This window comes from Triturus cristatus, chromosome 8 (genome assembly GCF_964204655.1).
Source record: "Triturus cristatus chromosome 8, aTriCri1.1, whole genome shotgun sequence".
Taxonomy (NCBI): domain Eukaryota; kingdom Metazoa; phylum Chordata; class Amphibia; order Caudata; family Salamandridae; genus Triturus; species Triturus cristatus.
Genome location: NC_140591.1, coordinates 115,822,778 through 115,841,827, shown reverse-complemented (window position 1 = coordinate 115,841,827; position 19,050 = coordinate 115,822,778). Strand labels below are relative to the sequence as shown.

At 44.5% G+C, this 19,050-nt stretch overlaps 1 protein-coding gene across 1 annotated transcript in view; it reads right to left on the bottom strand.

The window, feature by feature from the left end:
* Positions 1-5,397, bottom strand: part of ARHGAP31 (Rho GTPase activating protein 31) — a 496,424-nt gene extending 491,027 nt beyond the window's left edge. The window contains exon 1 of the mRNA XM_085621137.1: positions 4,424-5,397. Within this exon, the coding sequence (XP_085477263.1) occupies positions 4,424-4,520 (97 nt within the window). The 5' untranslated portion in view covers positions 4,521-5,397. The remainder of the gene's footprint in view (positions 1-4,423) is intronic.
* Positions 5,398-19,050: the final 13,653 nt, after the last annotated feature.

Sequence of the window (19,050 nt, the reverse complement as noted above, 5' to 3'; positions counted from 1 at the left end):
TAGTTAGGACCATGTTTCCATAGGATTTTTGTTTTAATTGCCTATATCTTTGGCGCAGTTTGACAAATCTTCACTAAAATTTCCAAAGAAAGCACCCCAGTGAATCTTATTGCGCATGGTAAGTGGATTTGTCAAGCAGGAGATGAGGAAAAGGTGGTGGGGGTCAAGAAAAGTATGTTTCCCATGTCAATTCCCATAGGACCTTTAGTCAAAGCGAATATGCGGGGGAAAAATACATTCAGAGACTCATTCAGATGGTAATACATTCACTCAAAGACGCAGTCAGAGACTCATGCACCCACTCACACCTTCAATGACATACCCATACACCCACTCACATACCCACCGAGACATCTATGCACCCACTTACAGAAACCAATCAGAGACTCATGAACTCACTCTCAGACCCAGTCAGAGACACATGCATATAGGCACAGATTCATTAAGAGACTCATGCACCCACTCACAGACCCACTGAGAGACTCATGCACCCCCTCACAGACCCACACCGACTTACACACCTACTCACAAGCCCACTCAGAGACTCATGGCCTAATCACAGACATTCTTGCTCCACTTACAGACCCACACAGACAGTCATGGAGGCACTCACAGTGTCACTCATATTCACATACAACCACTAACATGCAGCCACTAACATGCACCCACATATAGACCCAGTCAGAGGCTCATGAAACCCCTCGCAGACCCACTGAGAAACTCATGCACCTAGGCACAGAGCCACACTGACTTACCTACCTACTCACAAGCCCACTCAGAGACTCATGCCCCACTCACAGACCCTCATGCACCACTGACAGATCTACTCAGTCATGCAGCCACTGAGTCACTCATATTCATTTATACCAACTGACAAACCTACTCAGAGACTCATGCACCCACTCAGAGACCCACTCGCACACTCTTGAACCCAGACCCATTCAGAGACTCATGCACCCAGTGACAGACCCATTCAATCACTCGTAAACCCACTCAGAAACTCCCTGACACACTTACGCACCAATTGACAGATCTCACTCAGTCATACACATTGTGACAGACACATTGAGAATGTTGTACATGTTTATCAGACTTATTGAGATAGTTATCTATGTAGTGCGATGGTTAGAATGCATTTGTTTTACGTATACATTTTGAATGTGCTTTTGGGTATAGAAAGCTTTTGTTTTGTGTGTTTGTGAAGTATTTGTGGAAATTGCTACATAATCGTGTCGTGAAGATAAAAACACTTACAAAAAAAACTACAGTTATAAATCCACTTCCTCAATTGACAAGGGGTGACACAGAGAAATACATACATGATTGGTCCGTAATACAGATGTGTAATGTACAATGTCCAATAATATATTTTTTTTAAAAAGGGAATATCTTAGAGGCTCACTGTAAAAAAAAAACAAAGGTAATATGGATGTTAAAGTTTAGAAATAGATTTTTTTAAACTTTAGAAATTTACTGAGAAAACCTAAAGGTTACAGGAATGTTATAGTTAGGATATAGAATTTAAAAAAACCTTATAAATTTACCGAAAAAAACAAAGGTCACAAGGACATTATAGTTAGATAATAGAATTTAAAAAAACTTAGAAATTCACTGAAAAAACCCAAAGGTTACAGGGACATTATATTTAGAAAATAGGATTAGAAAACCTTTGAAATCCACTGAAAACCGAAAGGTTACAGGAGTGATCTAGTTAGGCTCACCCTTCACTCACACAAAGCCAGAGAAATTCAGCAGTTACAGTTACTTGAGCTATTACTTACACCCGCATTGCACTGCTTATGACCTCACAAATTACATCACTCATGACATGGTCAGTGACAGCACTCGTGACATCTCAAATAAAATTCACTGATGACATCATCCACAGAACCACTCACACACCCATAAAACATATTTTGCACCTATGCCCATACAACCACTGACATACCCATTCAAATACCCATACAAACACTCACACACCTACTCATTCATACATAGAGCCACTCACACATCAACTCACCCATACAATAATTAACACAACCATTAACTCACATATACAGGCACTTATGCACTTACTCACTGACTACTACAGCTACTCACACACCCAGTTATACAGACACTTACTTATTTGCTCATTCACCCATACAGCCTCTCACACACTGAATCAGTCACCCATATAGCTACTCAAACACATACTCACTCATCCATGCAGTCACGCACACAGCCACTCACTCACTTCACCAATACAGTTATTCACACACTGATTCACTTGTACATATACTAACACACATACTGACTTCCCTATACAATCACTGAAACAAGCACATAATCTCCACTCCTTTACTCACCCATACAACCACTCACTCACCCATGCACCGACTTACACACCCATCCATACACCCGCTTATACACCCAACCATGCACCAATACAGCCACCCATCTACCCTGTCACTCACCTATACAGACACTTATGTACCTGCTCAATCACCCATTCAACCATTCATGCACCCTCTCATTCACCATTTACAGCCACTGACACACACTCACCCATCCAGTCACTCACTCACCATCACAGCCACTCACTCACTCAGGTACACAGCCACTCACTCATACACCCTCTGCCACACCCATTCGCTCACCCAAACAAAAACTTACACTCCTACTCGCTCATGTATACAGTCTCACATACCCACTCACTCTTCTATACACCACTTACACACCCACTCATGTAATCAGTGATGTCATTTGAGATGTCATCAGTGGTGTCACTGACCATGTCATGAGTGATGTGATATGTGAGGTTATAAGCAGTGCCTTGTGGGGTGTAAGTTATAGTTATCTCGTGTAATTATAACTGCTGGATGTCTCTGGTTTTGTATGAGTGAAATATGAGCCTAACTATAACATCCCTTTCATTTTTGTTTTTTCAGTGACTATATATATGTATACATATATATATATAAATGTTCCCAGGGTCATACAGTTTTACCATTTCCAGTGGACAGTTAAGGAAGCCATGAATGTAGTGCGGTCTTCCTGGTTTTACAAGAAGGCAACTTGACAAACTGATCATCTCCCCCACCCCCTAACATCTATTGCGGCTCCATGGGGGAGGCGGGTGCATTGCCGCAACCATGGCACACCGCCCAGAAGCTGTTACAGCAGCTGCAAAGAAGACAGGGCAGGTTTCAGGTATGGAGTCAAAGCAAGAAGCGCAGGAAGTATTACAGAGATGAATGGATGGATGAATATGGAGACGTTTGGGTGGGTGGACGGAAGGACGTGTGGCTGAAAGGATTTTGGATGGATCGTTGGATGAGGAAGCGGACGGATGGCTGGATGTAACTGGGAATAGATGTGTTCGTGCTTAGATAGATGGTTGGCTGCATGGCTGAATATACGAATGAACATGTAAAGCTCCGCCCTGTGACATGAATGCCTACGGTGTCCCTCCTGGCTCATGAGTGGATACACAAAGAAAACATGCCATTTAAAGTTGAGATTTGGCATTTTTCCCACCTGGGACTGGCACGGTTTAGCTACGCGTCACGTGACTTGTGTCACGACCAGTTCATCAGCCGGCCTATAGAATGCACTTCCAACAGCTGCATGGGCATTGGTGACGTCAGCCGAAGGAGCGCCCGCTGTTATACAACTTCAATACCACTATGGGCTGTGCTGTCTATGTCACGTGATACACTTTCGTCAGATAACACTAGTTTGCACAGTGGGTGAATTCCCTTTCCACTTGTGCGTAGAAAGCCAGGCGTAGCCAATTCAATCTTTACACAGCTTCCCTCCGTTACTTTACATTTTGGGAGCGTGGGGGAGGGAGGGATGGGGGGTTGCGGGTGGATGACCCTAAAAGCTCATACAATGCCCTACCCTATAGTCGCCAATTCCAGGCGCCTATAGGGTATGTGTTTTTAAAGTGCGGCACACAGCTAGTTGCCGTATCAGTTGAGATGCTGAGGTGCGGTGAAGTGTCATAGATGGGGGCACGCCCTCCCCGTGAACTGAGACTTGGTTCAAAGCGCATCACAATAGCCAATGGCTCCGTATTTCTCCTAAACTGAAGTATCTAAGCTCTCTCCTGCTCCTCACACAGTGAACATTTTAAAATATATAAATATATCTTCTTTTAGAAGCATCTCCATGGACACCTTGTATTACTTCAGTATACGTAAGAAAATATATTAACAACAGGACCCAGTGGATACCATTTGTAACTAGTCAACATGAGTTTCCACTGTGCAAGATAATTTGCCCACGATCACACAAAGCGGTAAAGCGGAGAAGCTGGAATTAGAATTCTGGTCGTCTCGAGAAATCTGTCAGTATATGTGTCCTAACTTCGCGCGTCCGACACGGGACCCCCTGCGCAGCGGCCCTCCTGGCTATCAAGAAGGAATGTGGGACTCACCATCCTGACCGGAGGTCTCCAAGTATTCCGCCAGGTCACAACCGAAGGCGCCCGCTCCCTTTTTCTTGAACTTCGGCTTCGCCCCCTTGTTCTTCATGAGTTAATCCAGAAAGCGGCGCCCTCAGGTCCCCCGAAAAATAACCCAGCAGGGCCACTCGAACCTTCAGGCGGCCTCTCGAGCTGCGCCTGCCTCCGGTGACATGGATGTTGGATGCCAGGCAACGGCCGGGGAACAGGAACATGAAACCCTCAAGGGATGCCCGGCCGCCGTGGGGTGCGGGACGAAGATGAGCAACAACGAGTGGGGGGTGTGTATGTTCTATTTATATAGCGCTTAAGGGCCCAGGTATCCAAGCGCTTGCTTCTTCCAGTTGGCTGTGTGCAGTGAGCCAGAAAAATGCTGTTACATCCTGGCGCAACAGGGCGGCTTCTAGTTGCTACAATTCACAGAGACCATTGGGTGAGGTTGTGCCCGTCTTCAACCCCGGCTCCTGGAATTAAAAGAATAACACACCCCCGGGGTGTGATAAACACACTTGGCACAAGTTTTGAAGTTGAGATGCGAAAGGTAATAAATTCAAATAGCAGAAATGCTGTACTATTAACCCGGCAGCCAGTTAAACAGTCGCTCCTTAAAGACACATACACTCCTTTGACATCGCGGGAGCACAGAAGCCGAGCGTCTTCGGAGGAGCTGTGCGGAGGTCTGTCGGGCTGCGGGCCCCTTCCCTGCGCGCCTGCCTTCTGTCAGGGGCAGCAGCTGGAGGAGTTTCCTGCCCCCCGCGCTCTGCCTCTCATTCCTTCTCCAGTTAAAATCACTGCCCCGAGCAGCTCAGGAAACGCTGCGAGGAAGCCGGACGGGAGGGAGGGCGGAGGGCCGGGAGAGTCTCTTTGTCATTGGTGTGTGAGTGAGTGTCAGTGAGTGTGTGCGCGAGGAGGAGGGGAGGGGTCCCTGACATGCTAAAGATAACGGGACGGGGCGCTGGCTCGGCCTGGGAGGCAGTCTGCGCTCCAGCCCCGGCCACTTCCTGTGTTGCACAGCTCCAGTTTTTCAAAAAAATGAAGAAAAAAAAAGAGTGTGGGTGTGAGGGCAGCGCGCTTCCTGCTGCCGGGGGAAGTGGAGGACGAGCTGAGACGAAATGGCTTAAAATCCTAGGGTTTGGCTGCCATTTGACCAGTTCCATATGGTCTCTACTCTATACGAAACGATCATATTCTTTGGAGCACACAGTCATCCCCTCTTTGCTTTTGTGACGGATAAAAGCTGTTTATTGCTGCGCAGATACTCCTTTTATCATCCTCGCAATGCTAAAAGGTAGAGGGGACCAGCTTGGATTCAAAAATCAAAATGTGTCTATGGGGTGAAACATAGATGGCCAGACTCAGTGGGTGCATTAGGCCACTGAGCTACCTGACCCAGTAGAGAAACATGGACGCTGATTCATCCACATGCTAACGCATCACACACCCTTTACCTAAACCATGTCACAAGAAGTTACTTCATATGACCCTAGGGAATGATGTCACCTTGACTTTGATGACATCACAATAATTGAAATCACCGATGACTGCATGATTAACATAACACAATACAGATACATGTCTATTTTACAAACCACCTCTGGTAAGCTGCTCACCTGCTATGCCGAGAAAACATAATTCATTTCTCTTTACATTGCACGAACAATTACGTTTCCAGAATATAGCGCCAAAACACACAGAAAAGCACTGGGAACCTCCATTTATTACACCACAAGCTAATAGTTGGCCTATTGTATACGACACGAAGAAATAAATTCATAAATTATAGAAAGAAAGAAGATTAAACATGGGAGTGATGTCCACATACGTTCATTGATTTAGACCAGAAGTTGAGGTATGTTATCTGCTTAATGAATCCTTAATTTTTAATCAGTGCTTTAAATGGAATTATAAACTTGCAGGCACTCACTGCTCCAGAGTACCTTTGCTACTGATAAGTACCAGTGCTCTCCGATTAAGAGTACTGCACAATTGCTGATACATGCAGGCACTCTCCCTTTCAGTTAAAATACTCGGTACAGGCCAGTACTGCTATTCTTATTTATTTCATAAAGCATGTGTAACGTCCTAGTCCACGGAAACTGCAGAAAGTGAACAGTGCTCATGAAGACACTGTGGGCCAGATGTATCAAGCGTTTTTCCAGTTCGCAAACGGGGCGATTCTGCGAATCGGCCCGTTTGCCAACGGGAAAAAGCCTTTTGGGATGTATCATCCCTAAAGGCATTCACAAAATAAGGAATCACGAAAATTGTGATTCCCTATTTTGCGAATGCATTTAAGGAATCACAATTTGCAATTCCTTAAGTGAAATGCAGGAAACAAAAAAAATGGTGACCTGCCTTTAAGGAATCACAAATTACCACCTACTTTAAGTTGGTGATAATATGCGAATTCTATGAAAGATGCACTTTTTAGCATTTTTCAAGGTGCCATGTGGCGTACATACATGCCACATGTGCACACATGCATATTCCAGGGGGGCAACAGGGTGTCCATTTGGAACCCGTGAAATTGCATGCTATTAGGAATGAATGGGAAGCCATTCCTTATTTGCGAGTCGCAATTTCTGAGTCGCAAATAAGGAATATGTAGGAATCGCAATTACTATTGCAAAACCGACATACATTGCATTTTGCGATTCCATAATAGCGAATCAGTAAAATTCGCAATTATGGAATCGCAAAATCCAATATTGATACATCTGGCCCCGGGTCCCTTCTCTTCGTGCAGTGCAGCTTGTGATCTTTGAAAGTGGCGGAGTGTAATTCTTTCCCTGAATTGTAGCGAGTGAGTGATGTGAGTGAGGCTCACTTCTTCTAGAGAAGGTTGGAAGGTGTTCTTCCCCAAAAACTGATTTGAAAAAAATGGCTTCAAATAGTGCATGTTAAAGCACACTTTTCACATATACTTGCTAAAAAGCCATATGTTCTGAAAGGGCACTCTTTAAATATTCAAGTCCTTTTTTTGTAGTGCCAAGCCAATGAAACCAGACACTTCTCCATGAGTTGACCCTATTTTGTTTCCAAAATGTGCTATGGGTGCTCCATATGTCAAAATTACCTCAAGTGTGCCTTGCCCTGCATCTTGCCACATGTGTCACCATGTGCCGTGGATGCCACTTTAGCCCAAAATTGCATACAATGTGCCAGTGCCAACATTTTGCCATTAGTGTCATCCATATATCATTAGTGACACTTGTGTCCCAAATTGTCTGAATTAGAATTTTGTCATGGCCACTTCCCTCCCATTAACCACGTTGTTCTCTGTGAGTCAAGAATTACCTCCAATGTACCCACTCCAGAATTTTACCATGGGTGCTTCCCATACTAAGAATTTCCTCCAGTATGCCATCTCCAGCGTTTTTCCATGGGTGCCCCATGCCAAAAGTTACTTCCAGTATGCCAGCTTCATTTTTCCATGGGTTCCCCATATGCCAAGTATTACCACTAGTATGTCAGTGCTAGTGTGTTGTCATAGGTGCCTTTCAAAATAAGATTTGCCCCAGTAACCAGCACTTTGCCCTGGGTGACTGTATAAATTAGGAATTACCGCCCGTATGCTAGGACCAATGGCAAGCTCACACGTGAAACACTGCATCCTCATTCATTAACTCACATATATTGTTACACACATTCTTACACATTCATGCTCACATACTCATACTCACTCATTCATTCTTATTTACTCTCGTGACTCTCACTCATTCTGATTCATCCACACTCATTTACTCTCACTCTTACTCTGACTCATAGTTTCTCTTTCACTGACACTCACTTGCACAACCTCTTACACACTTATTCCCATTCAGTCTTGCCTATTCTCACTCACTCTGACTCACTCATTCTCAATCATTTATGTGCACACACTCTCACATGCACAGTTACTCTCACTCTCTCGTACTTTCTCACTGACTCACACTCACGTGTTGTTCCTCTTGCTCTCACCCATTCTCACTTATTCTCACTCAGACTCAATCATTTTCACTCACTATTACAGTCACTCACTGGCACTCACACTCTCCCACACTACCACTCACTCACTCATGATTCCCACTAGCTCACTCTCCCACTCGCAGTCACTCTTTCTCTAACTCACATTGACTTACTCCTACTCAGTTACTGGCACCCAGCCTCACTCATTTTCAGTCACCACCCGTCACTCATTTTCACTCACACATACACATGCTATTTCTCAAACAAATATATGCTTACTTGCAATTTTTTTTGTACATACATTTTATTAAGGTTTACACATTTGCAGACAATTAGCATTTTGTGTCATTAGATTACAAATTATACTAAATTGTGCATATTCCTGCAAAACTACCCACTTCACCCTATTTTTTCCCTCCCTCCCCACCCTTGTCTATGGCCCACTTCCCATGATTTTCCAACATCCGTGGAACAGTCAGTGTGAGGAGTACCCTTTGTGTCCATATCATTTAGCCAGTGTAGTTATCTAGTTTGTGGTTTCTCGGAGGTTGGGAGATGCATGGTTTCTCCGCCTCATCTAGGTCATGCATCGAATACGGTAAGGAGGGGCAGCAACAGACGACCCATGTGGTGTTCGCAGTGGGAATCGCTGCTCCGGGTCTTTCAGGCAGTCCACCAATGCCTCCCACACTTGCGCTGCGTCCATGGAGCCTAGACCCCGCCTAGCTTCCGCCTGCCCATCTCTCCAATTCTCTATGCCAGGTAGTGAGCCAGGGCAACCTAGGATCCTTCCAGGTCCAGTTATTTCTCTTTGATAATATATATGTACGGTACTGGAACCTACTCATCGTTTTAGTTTTAGAGGTGTGTGGGAACCAATGCAATATGCAACGACCAGGGGACCTCCCTTGCTATGAAATCTGCCATCACTTTTTTTAATAAATCTTTTTATTCAAACATAAAACATAAATCATACGAAATCTGCCATCACTTTTATTACCTCCTCCCAATACGCAGATAATGCAGGGTAAGCCCACATCATGTGCACAACCTCAGCTCAGCTCCCTCCTCAGGACACTCCTTTTTGTGTTAAAATACTTATTAATGCTCCCTGGGGGGAGATAAACTCGTTGTAGGACAAATTAGTTGATTAATTTAAACCTGGCATTTGGGAAGAGTTTTGGTGTTCTCTCTAGTATCATCTCCCAAGTTCTATTCGGTATTGGAAGTCCCAGGTCCTCTTCCCATTTGGTTCTAAGAGTCTCCAGAGCTGCAGCACATCACCCCATGTCGCTTATATAAGCAGGTTACTGCCCTAATGGTTTCTGGGGAAATTACAATGTACTGACAGGTCTTATGGGTTGGCGGTTCCACCAGTCCATTCCCCCAGTGTTTGCAGAGTGCCGGTGTTACTGCCCCAACGAGTAACAATGGTGTGGGCTACAACAAACTCTGTCTGAAATCTGTCAAGTCAAAGGGGAGTGGATTCCCCTGTCGAAATAAATCTCCCATTTTTGTCGTCCCTGCATCAGCGTAAATCTTCAAGCCTCCCCGTCCACTCCATGTGGCAATCCCTCTAACATGGTCATGGGTATGTCTAGGGCGTAGGGAATTTTTGTAACCGTCTTTTGGAGGCATCTATTCCATACTTTGAGTATGAGTTGGAAGTCCCTAGTGTAGGTAGCAGAGGGGCGCCCAATTTTTAGCAGTTCTCCAGTCAGACTGGCGAGGTGTGGGACAAATGTTCCCACCTCACAATCCGGTGTGTGTCTTTCTGCTACCCCTTGCGTAAGCCATTGCAGTTGTGCTGCTGGATAGTATCATTCAAACTCGGGCACGGCTAATCCGCCCCTAGACAGCGTCGCTGCCACGTGGAGAGCGCTACCCTTCTATGACCTGCTCCGCAAAGAAATGTGATAACCAGAAAAACTAGTTCCCGAAATATTACTCTGGATACCCAAACTGGTAAGACCGTAGGGTAGTATAATATTCAGGAAAGTGCTACCAGGGCCGGACTGGGAACAGAAGTCCGGCCCTGGTAGCACTTTCCTGAATATTATACTACAAACATTTAGGGGTCGATTCCTATTCCGGCCGCAAAACGAACCGACCGAGACGGGCCCGGACCGAATACCGACCGACATGGACCAGCATCGTAAAACCCGTGCAGTATGATGCAACGCGAGTGAATTACAACCAACACGTACGGAATACAAGCCGTACGACCGAGCCGTAGGGAAAATAGTGATCCGGCCGGAAAATCGACACGATTTTCACCGACCGACACGAACCCGGAATCAACCCGACCGACCCGTACCTGCGATGTCCGATCCGTGCAGTACGATGCAATGCGTGTAAAACCAGACCGACTCGCACGGAGACCAAGCCGCACGACCGACACGCACAGACAACCGGGCACACAAGCAATAGAGACCGCCGCGACCAACGCGTACCAAACACATAAGATAGGCAGCGTGAACGAGGCGGAGAAGCCAGCACAAGACACAAGCAGCGTCCGTTTCCGTCACATGAACGTCTCCCTCATGCCTACAAAACCCAAAGGAAAAAAGACAAAAAAGGACCAAACAAGCAATGACAAAGTCAATAAATACCAAAGAAAAAAACATGGGACAAAGACACACCCACAACTCCAACTATATAAAGGTCTACAATCACTACCATCACCCCTTACAAACAGGAGACACAGCCAGCAGCAAACACCATTACACAGCAACCGCAGACACACTCACAACTCACCCATCACACACACATACACCAGGCGAAACCAACACCAACCCACCCTCACTTGCATCCTCACACACACATCCCTCACCACCACCACCCATCACCATGCCCCCAAAGAAGAATCCAAAGTTCACAGATAGTGAGTTAGAACTGCTGGTAGACGAGATCATCAGAGTAGAGCCACTTTTGTTTGATACATTGGTCCAAAGGACCCCCATCTCACAGAAAACCAAGATGTGGGCGAGGATTGTGGACAAGGTGAATGCTCAAGCACCAGCAAGGCGCACAAAGGACGATATCTAGAACAGGTGGTATGATGTGCGCAGGAGGGTCAAGAAACTCATCGAAAAAGATCATGCCCTGAGTCAGTGCACCGGTGGTGGCCCTCCTGCCAAACCAGTCTACTTCAGGACCTGGAGAAGGAGAAGGTGCGGGACATCCTACCACCAGAGAGCGTCCATGGCCTAACAGACATCCCCGAGCCTGGTGAGTACACAAATAACATACCCAAGATTGTGTGGCAAGGGGACAGTGAAACCATGCAACGCTAGCAAAGCTACAGTAACCAATGGATAATCAGCCCAAGATGTGTATACCAGTCAGACAAACACAATACCTGCCATCTCATAGTGACTGGGAACTGAGTCATGACATGCACCAACCTACAAACAAATAGAGCAAGCCAGTGGCACAAAGCCAAATAGACCCTGCCAGACAGTTTGCCACCACAAACACACCACCTCACAGTGCAGCTGACTGTCAGGAAGGAATAGTGGGGATGCAGGTGAAGTGAGTGTATCAAAAAGCATGATGGGGCCTGTAGTCACAGATAATGCTTCCCCTCCTGATTGGCCCATCAAGACCACTCTGAAACATGCCCACATCACAGGGAGTGAAAAATGACTGACAAGATGGCTGACACTGGGTCCTGCTGTGGGGAGCACAAGGCCCTGCTCGGGGTTGTGTGCAAATCAGAAGCAGGACACCACTGACTGACATCCTGAAAGACAACTTGCACGCCCTACAATGGAAGCACGTTTCATGATGGGAAGGAGGACTGACAGCCCTGACCATACTTACCAGCATGTGGAGACTCCCCCCCCAACACAAACTCCACACAACTCACTGGGTACAATGCATTGATACACACCTCATTGAAATATCAGCAAAAGATACCCCATACTGGGTGCTGCTGTGTGAAGCACAGGGGCTCACTTTGGACTTGTAGCCAAACAAACACCAGGATTTCACAGTCAGCCTTCTTGCCATTGCTGTCTCACCCCCTCACAGGGAAGCAGAGTCAAGAGGAAGGAAGTATGGGCATGCTGGGGAGGGGGGTGTAGCCAAGAGAGTGATGGGAGTTGCAGTTCCAGACAATCTACACCCACCCACATGGCCCAGCAAGATCAAACTGAACCATACTCGCCTCACAGGGAGTGGGAAGGGACTGACAAGATGTCTGACACTGGGCTCTGTTGTGGGGAGCACAAGGCAAAAACCAAAGGAAATGATGGACGGAGTGTTGAACATTGCAAGCACTCACCCCCAGTCAACTGATCTGGGTTTAATCCATCACCGTTCTTTAGCCCACTCTGCCACCCCAGTTCAGACATGGCCATATGCAAATCAGTCTGACCCTGTGCCTCATGGGAACAGTCCAGCCCGAACTGCCAAGCCATGTCTTCCCTGGACCGGAAACAAACTTCCTAGGACCGGTTTCTGGCATTTCAGCCATCTTCAGCCAGGCTTGCTTGAATCCAGTGGCAAAGTGAGCAAGGGACTCACGTCTGAGCATACCCTGCCAACTTATGGCGAACAAAACAAAAGCCAAAGGAAATGATGGACGGAGTGTTGAACATTGCAAGCACTCACCCCCAGTCAACCGATCTGGGTTTAATCCATCACCGTTCTTTAGCCCACTCTGCCACCCCAGTTCAGACATGGCCATATGCAAATCAGTCTGACCCTGTGCCTCATGGGAACAGTCCAGCCCGAACTGCCAAGCCATGTCTTCCCTGGACCGGAAACAAACTTCCTAGGACCGGTTTCTGGCATTTCAGCCATCTTCAGCCAGGCTTGCTTGAATCCAGTGGCAAAGTGAGCAAGGGACTCACGTCTGAGCATGCCCTGCCAACATATGGCGAACAAAACAAAAGCCAAAGGAAATGATGGACGGAGTGTTGAACATTGCAAGCACTCACCCCCAGTCAACTGATCGGGGTTTAAGCCATCACCGTTCTTTAGCCCACTCTGCCACCCCAGTTCAGACATGGTGTTAAAAAGTACAATCTTCTGAATAAACAGATGAGTTGATAAGAATCTTTAAAAGGGTTTAACCCCTTCGGTGCTCATGACGGAACGGTTCCGTCATGAGCCACGGTTGAGCTGTGCTCATGACGGAACCGTTCCGTCATGACCACGCCCGCGCAAGATTCCGTCAGCACAGCGGCGGAATCTGCGCAGCATGGAAGGGGTTAATAAGTAAGAGGTATACAACAGCTCATCCACCCAACTGCCTCAGGCTGAATCCTCTTTAATTCTAAACCTCAGGCTGAGCAGTGGTGATGTTCTAGAACACATGGATGACATCATACCATCAAATACACAGGGGAAAGAAAAGTACAACACATTATAACATATCTCCCTCCTCTATATGACAACAAAATCACCCCAAAGAGAGAAAAACATCGTATAGATATGACATTAGAATGATGACATAGCCCTTCAAATGCATTCAAATGCAGAAAGTGACACGCCTATCTATATAATCATTGTATACATGTGGCATAGTCCTTTAAATATGAAGGACTACATATTTTCCTGTCAGATCTTCTCAACAAACTATTTTGAATTGGGACACCAATATCAGGAGGACAAAGTGTTGACTTATTAGATTTGTCACACACAGCGACTCTGTTTAAATTCCACACTTTATGATCTGAAGTCCTGACTGCATTGTGAAAAACCTTGATCACCTTATATGGTTTTGAGAATTTAAAACCTGAAATCCCAAAACCAGGACACTTAATTTTGACATAATCCCCAATCTTGACCTTAGTATCTTTAACAGCATGTCTCAGATCGTAATTTTCTTTGCTTTTCTGACAAATTCGTTCTTCCTTGTCCTTCCAAGAACTCAAATCAGGAATTACACCTTTGTCAGAAAGAAGTTTATTAAACCAGGGAGGCTCAAGAAAAGTATCAGGTTGCCTCCCTCGAAACAAGATGAAAGGTGATTTACCTGGGGTAGAATGAGGTGCAAAACGATAAACACTAACTCTCTTGGAAACTTCCTCTTTCCAATTGAGATTATTCTGTTTTGCTAAAGAAATGGTCTCTTTTATCACTCTGTTGAACCTCTCCACAGTACCATTGGATTCAGGGTGATAAAGAGCACATCTCTTGTGAACAATCCCACAATTACCGAGAAAATGTTCCATCTCCTTGGAAACCAACTGCACCCCATTGTCAGTTAGAAGGGTTTCAGGTATGCCCTCCCTAGAGATTACATTCTTCAGAAAATCAATGACAGTTCTTGTACAAATATTACTTACAAAAGATATTTCAGGCCACCTGGAATAAAGATTCATTAGTACAATTACAAAAGTATCCAACCCATCACCATGTACGGGACCCAAAATGTCAAGGGCAACATCTTTCCAGGGCCCAGAAGGACGTGACCTCTTTACCATGGGTTGAGTCCTGATTTTTAGAGACTTCTCACTGAGAGAACATTCTACGCATTCCCTCACAATCCTTTCCATTTGAATGTCCATCCCAGGCCACCAATAGGAGGAACACAGTCTCTCCTTGGTTTTTGAAATCCCAAGATGTGCCTCATGAGCTAGGTTAAGTAACTCATTCCTCAAGGACACAGGAGGAACCAGTCTGAGACCTCTCCACAACATCCCATCACTATTCGCCAACTGATCCCTCACAGCCCAAAAATCTTTCACTGACACACTTCCCTGTTCCTTGTGATGCCATCCATCACGTATTAGAGTTAAAACTTCTTGAATAGACTGATCTTCTAGGCACGCAGAAGACCAACGATCCTGAGAAATTATCTTACAATCAATCTCACACACAAAATCATGAGGTAAATTAAAACCAGGGTCATCTTGAGAAAGAGAGTGATCAATGGGAACTAATCTTGAGAGTGTATCTGCAACCAGATTTTCCGAGCCAGGCACATGTTTAACCGAATAGTCAAAACCCTGTAAACCTACAATCCACTTGGAGATCCTGGGCGAGATAGAGTCTATACCCTTACTCGTAAAAACTTCACATAAGGGTTTGTGATCAGTCCTAATCATAAATGAGGTTCCCCAAAGAATTTTTTTTAACTTTTTGATGGCGCAGTAGACTGCCAGAGCCTCCCTCTCAATTACCGAATATCTGGATTCCGCCCCCTTTAAACTCCTAGAAATGAACATAATGGTATTTTCAGGGTTGGTCCCCCCTTGATATAAAACAGCACCTAACCCCTTGAGACTAGCATCAGTGGAAATAACTGAAAATTTCATGGGGTCAAAATTGCGAAGTTTGGGAGCTGCTTGTAACTTGCATTTCAAATCAGTAAATTCTCTGTCACAGAAGTGGTCCCAATTAAATTTGACTCCTTTTTTAAGTAAATTCCTCATGTTATGAGTGGCCTCAGCAAAATTCTTAATAAATTTGTTGTAATATTCTGCCATTCCCAGGAAACTCATGAGTTCTTCCTTTGATGAGGGAGAAGCAAGATCTCTAATTGTATTGACTAACTCTGCTTTGGGAACTACACCATCAGCAGTGATTGAATGACCTAGATAATCGATTTTGTCCATTCCAAATTTACACTTCTCACGTTTGATAGTTAGATTATGGGAAGCAAGACTGTCTAAAACCAACCAAACCCTCCTTGCATGTTCTAACACATCAGGACCATGCACCAAAATATCATCCTGGTAAACACAAACACCAGGAATATCCACTAAAACTTTCTCCATAACCCTCTGAAAGACCGAGGCTGCAGAGACAAGGCCAAAAGGAAGCCTCACAAACCTGAACGTTCCAAAAGGTGTCACAAAAGAGGTTAAATCTGTGGATGATTCATGCAGCATAATCTGATGGTATGCAGATGTTAAATCAATGGTACTAAACACCTTAGCACCACATATCATGCTTAAAAGATCCGAAATATTGGGTAGAGGGTACTTATCTACTAGAACACACTTATTAAGCTGTCTGAGGTCCACACATAACCTCAAAGATCCATCCGATTTTCTTGCGGCTACAACCGGAGCCAACCAAGAAGTACCCTCCACCTCCTCTATAATTCCCTGTGATTTAAGCTTTTGTAATTCTTGTAACATCTCATCCTTGACACTAAAAGGAACATTGCGAACTTTGCAAGAAATAGGTATTGAATCTGGAGCCAACTTTATTTTATGACTGTATCCTCGTAAACACCCCAGTTGGTCACCAAACACACGAGGATATTCCTCCATGAGTTGTGTCTCTAAAGAGGAGCGAAAACTCACCACTTCCACAATCTTTCTCTCTTTAAGAATTATTGGAGGATCATTGTTAGGATCTAACATAACCCCCAGGTCCTTTTGGTGCCACCAACTAATGATGCTATCCCCCTTTTTTGAAACATATACTTTCCCAGATGCATAACGACCCTCATATTCAATCAAACCAATGAAATATCCTTTAAGTTCAATTGGGTCTCCACCATACGCAGTGGGATATATGTCTGGCTTAAGTAGATCAATTTTGTTGCTAAGATTCTCATTGAAGAACTTATTTGAAACAATGGTTATCTTAGCACCAGAGTCAAATAAAACTTTTGTTTTTTGACCTTCTACGAAAATGTAATCTAGAGGACCCTCACTCCCTACTTGAACAATGATTTGTCCGCATTCAAAGTCATGCTTGTCATTAGAAGCTTCTTGGTTTATCTCATTGACCTTTTGTTTAGAAGATTTAATCCTGCAAGCTACAACAAAATGTCCACTCTTTTTACAGTAAGAACAGACAGCATTAAATGCAGGGCAGGACTTATCATTTGCCCAGTGGCCAAAATTATTACATCTAAAACATTTATTTTCATTGTTGAATTGTGGACGAGATTTTCTGACTTGTTTGTCTTTAACTTGAGATTTTAACTGGGAGTCCTTCAATTTAGAACCGTGGTCAGGAGCAGGATTAAGATTGACACTTGCGACATCTTTATACAGATCTTTTTTGATTTCTTTAACACACTCAACAGAATGTTCAATTCTCTTGGCTACAACTAATACTTCGTCAAAGGTTGGTTCATCCTTTAACCACAACTCATCACGTATCTTTTCAGATGCACAACCTAACATAAATTGATCTCGTATTCTTTCTTCGATTAACGTGTCAAACTTGCATGTAGAAGCTAATCTCCTTAAGTCTGTGACGTAGTTCTCAATACTCTCTCCTTCCTTTTGCATCCTCTTCCCAAAATGGTAACGTTCAAGTATAGTACTAACTTTGGGTAGGTAGTAAAGATCTAGTTTATGGATACAAATTTCAAATTCATTGAGGTTGGCAGCAATATTGTCTGGAACATTGGGGAGATGATCAAAAACATCTTGACCCTCGGAACCAAGACAGTGCATTAGTAAGGCTGTTTTCCTTTCAACACTAAGAGACGTGCCGCATACACGAGCATATCTTTCAAAAACTTTTTTCCATTTAGACCATTTTATCGGTGGTTCACCAGGCGTTTGCAGAAAAAATGGTGCAGCTGTGACATTCTGCATTGTCAATAAGAGTGTTACGAAAATAAAATAAAAAAAAACAAAAATAAAAGATAAATTGAAAGGTGTATGCAAAGAGTTATGTGTGTGCACTGAGTGAGATTGGAGGTGAAGAATGTGACGTTCTTCCAGTCTTGTAGATGATGTTTCCTAATTAGAGTCTAACACATCAGGTTAAAAATATAAGCACAACATTGAAATTATACAGTCATGAAAGTTAGATTATGCACATTTGTGAAGCTGTGTGCATCAGCGCAAGATAGTATGTGGATAGAAAGTTGTGTACATTTATTAGACTGTATGCATCAAGTAAACCACTAGTATTATAACTTAGTTTATAAGAGCTTTTTCTGAGGTCACCATCTTGTGTGCATAAACATGTTATGAATAAGATTCACTGCTGAAGCAAATATGCATGAAGCAATAGGTAAGCTATAATGCTGGGCGCATCAGCGCAACTTGACTTTCGAACTGATGTGATGTATTACAGCCGTGATGTTTAATTGAAGCCCAGAATGCTGTGCACATCAGTGCTTGGCTATACAAAATGAAACCACAGCATGCTGTGCGCGTCAGCGCAGCGTAAGAAATCGAATCCAAAACACTGGGTATGTGTTGCGTGCATCAGCACGACATGGTCTTGCATACTATAATGGATACAGAAAGGCTGTGCGCATCAGCGCGACATGAAAAATTATCACCGTTATTCTTATTTATTTCTCGAACGTTATTTAGCTGTGAACTCCTCTCGTGTTCAACAGCGCAAAGCGGAAGGCTAACGTTGCAAAGCAACCCTTCGGCTTGGCTATACAAAATGAAACCACAGCATGCTGTGCGCGTCAGCGCAGCGTAAGAAATCGAATCCAAATCACTCGGTATGTGTTGCGTGCATCAGAGTGACATGGTCTTGCATACTATAATAGATACAGTGAGCCAGTCCCTTGCTCACTTTGCCACTGGATTCAAGCAAGCCTGGCTGAAGACGGCTGAAATGCTTGAAACCGTTCCTAGGAAGCTTGTTTTCCGTCCAGGGAAGACATGGCTTGGCAGTTCGGGCTGGACTGTTCCCATGAGGCACAGGGTAAGACTGATTTGCATATGGCCATGTCTGAACTGGGGTGGCAGAGTGGGCTA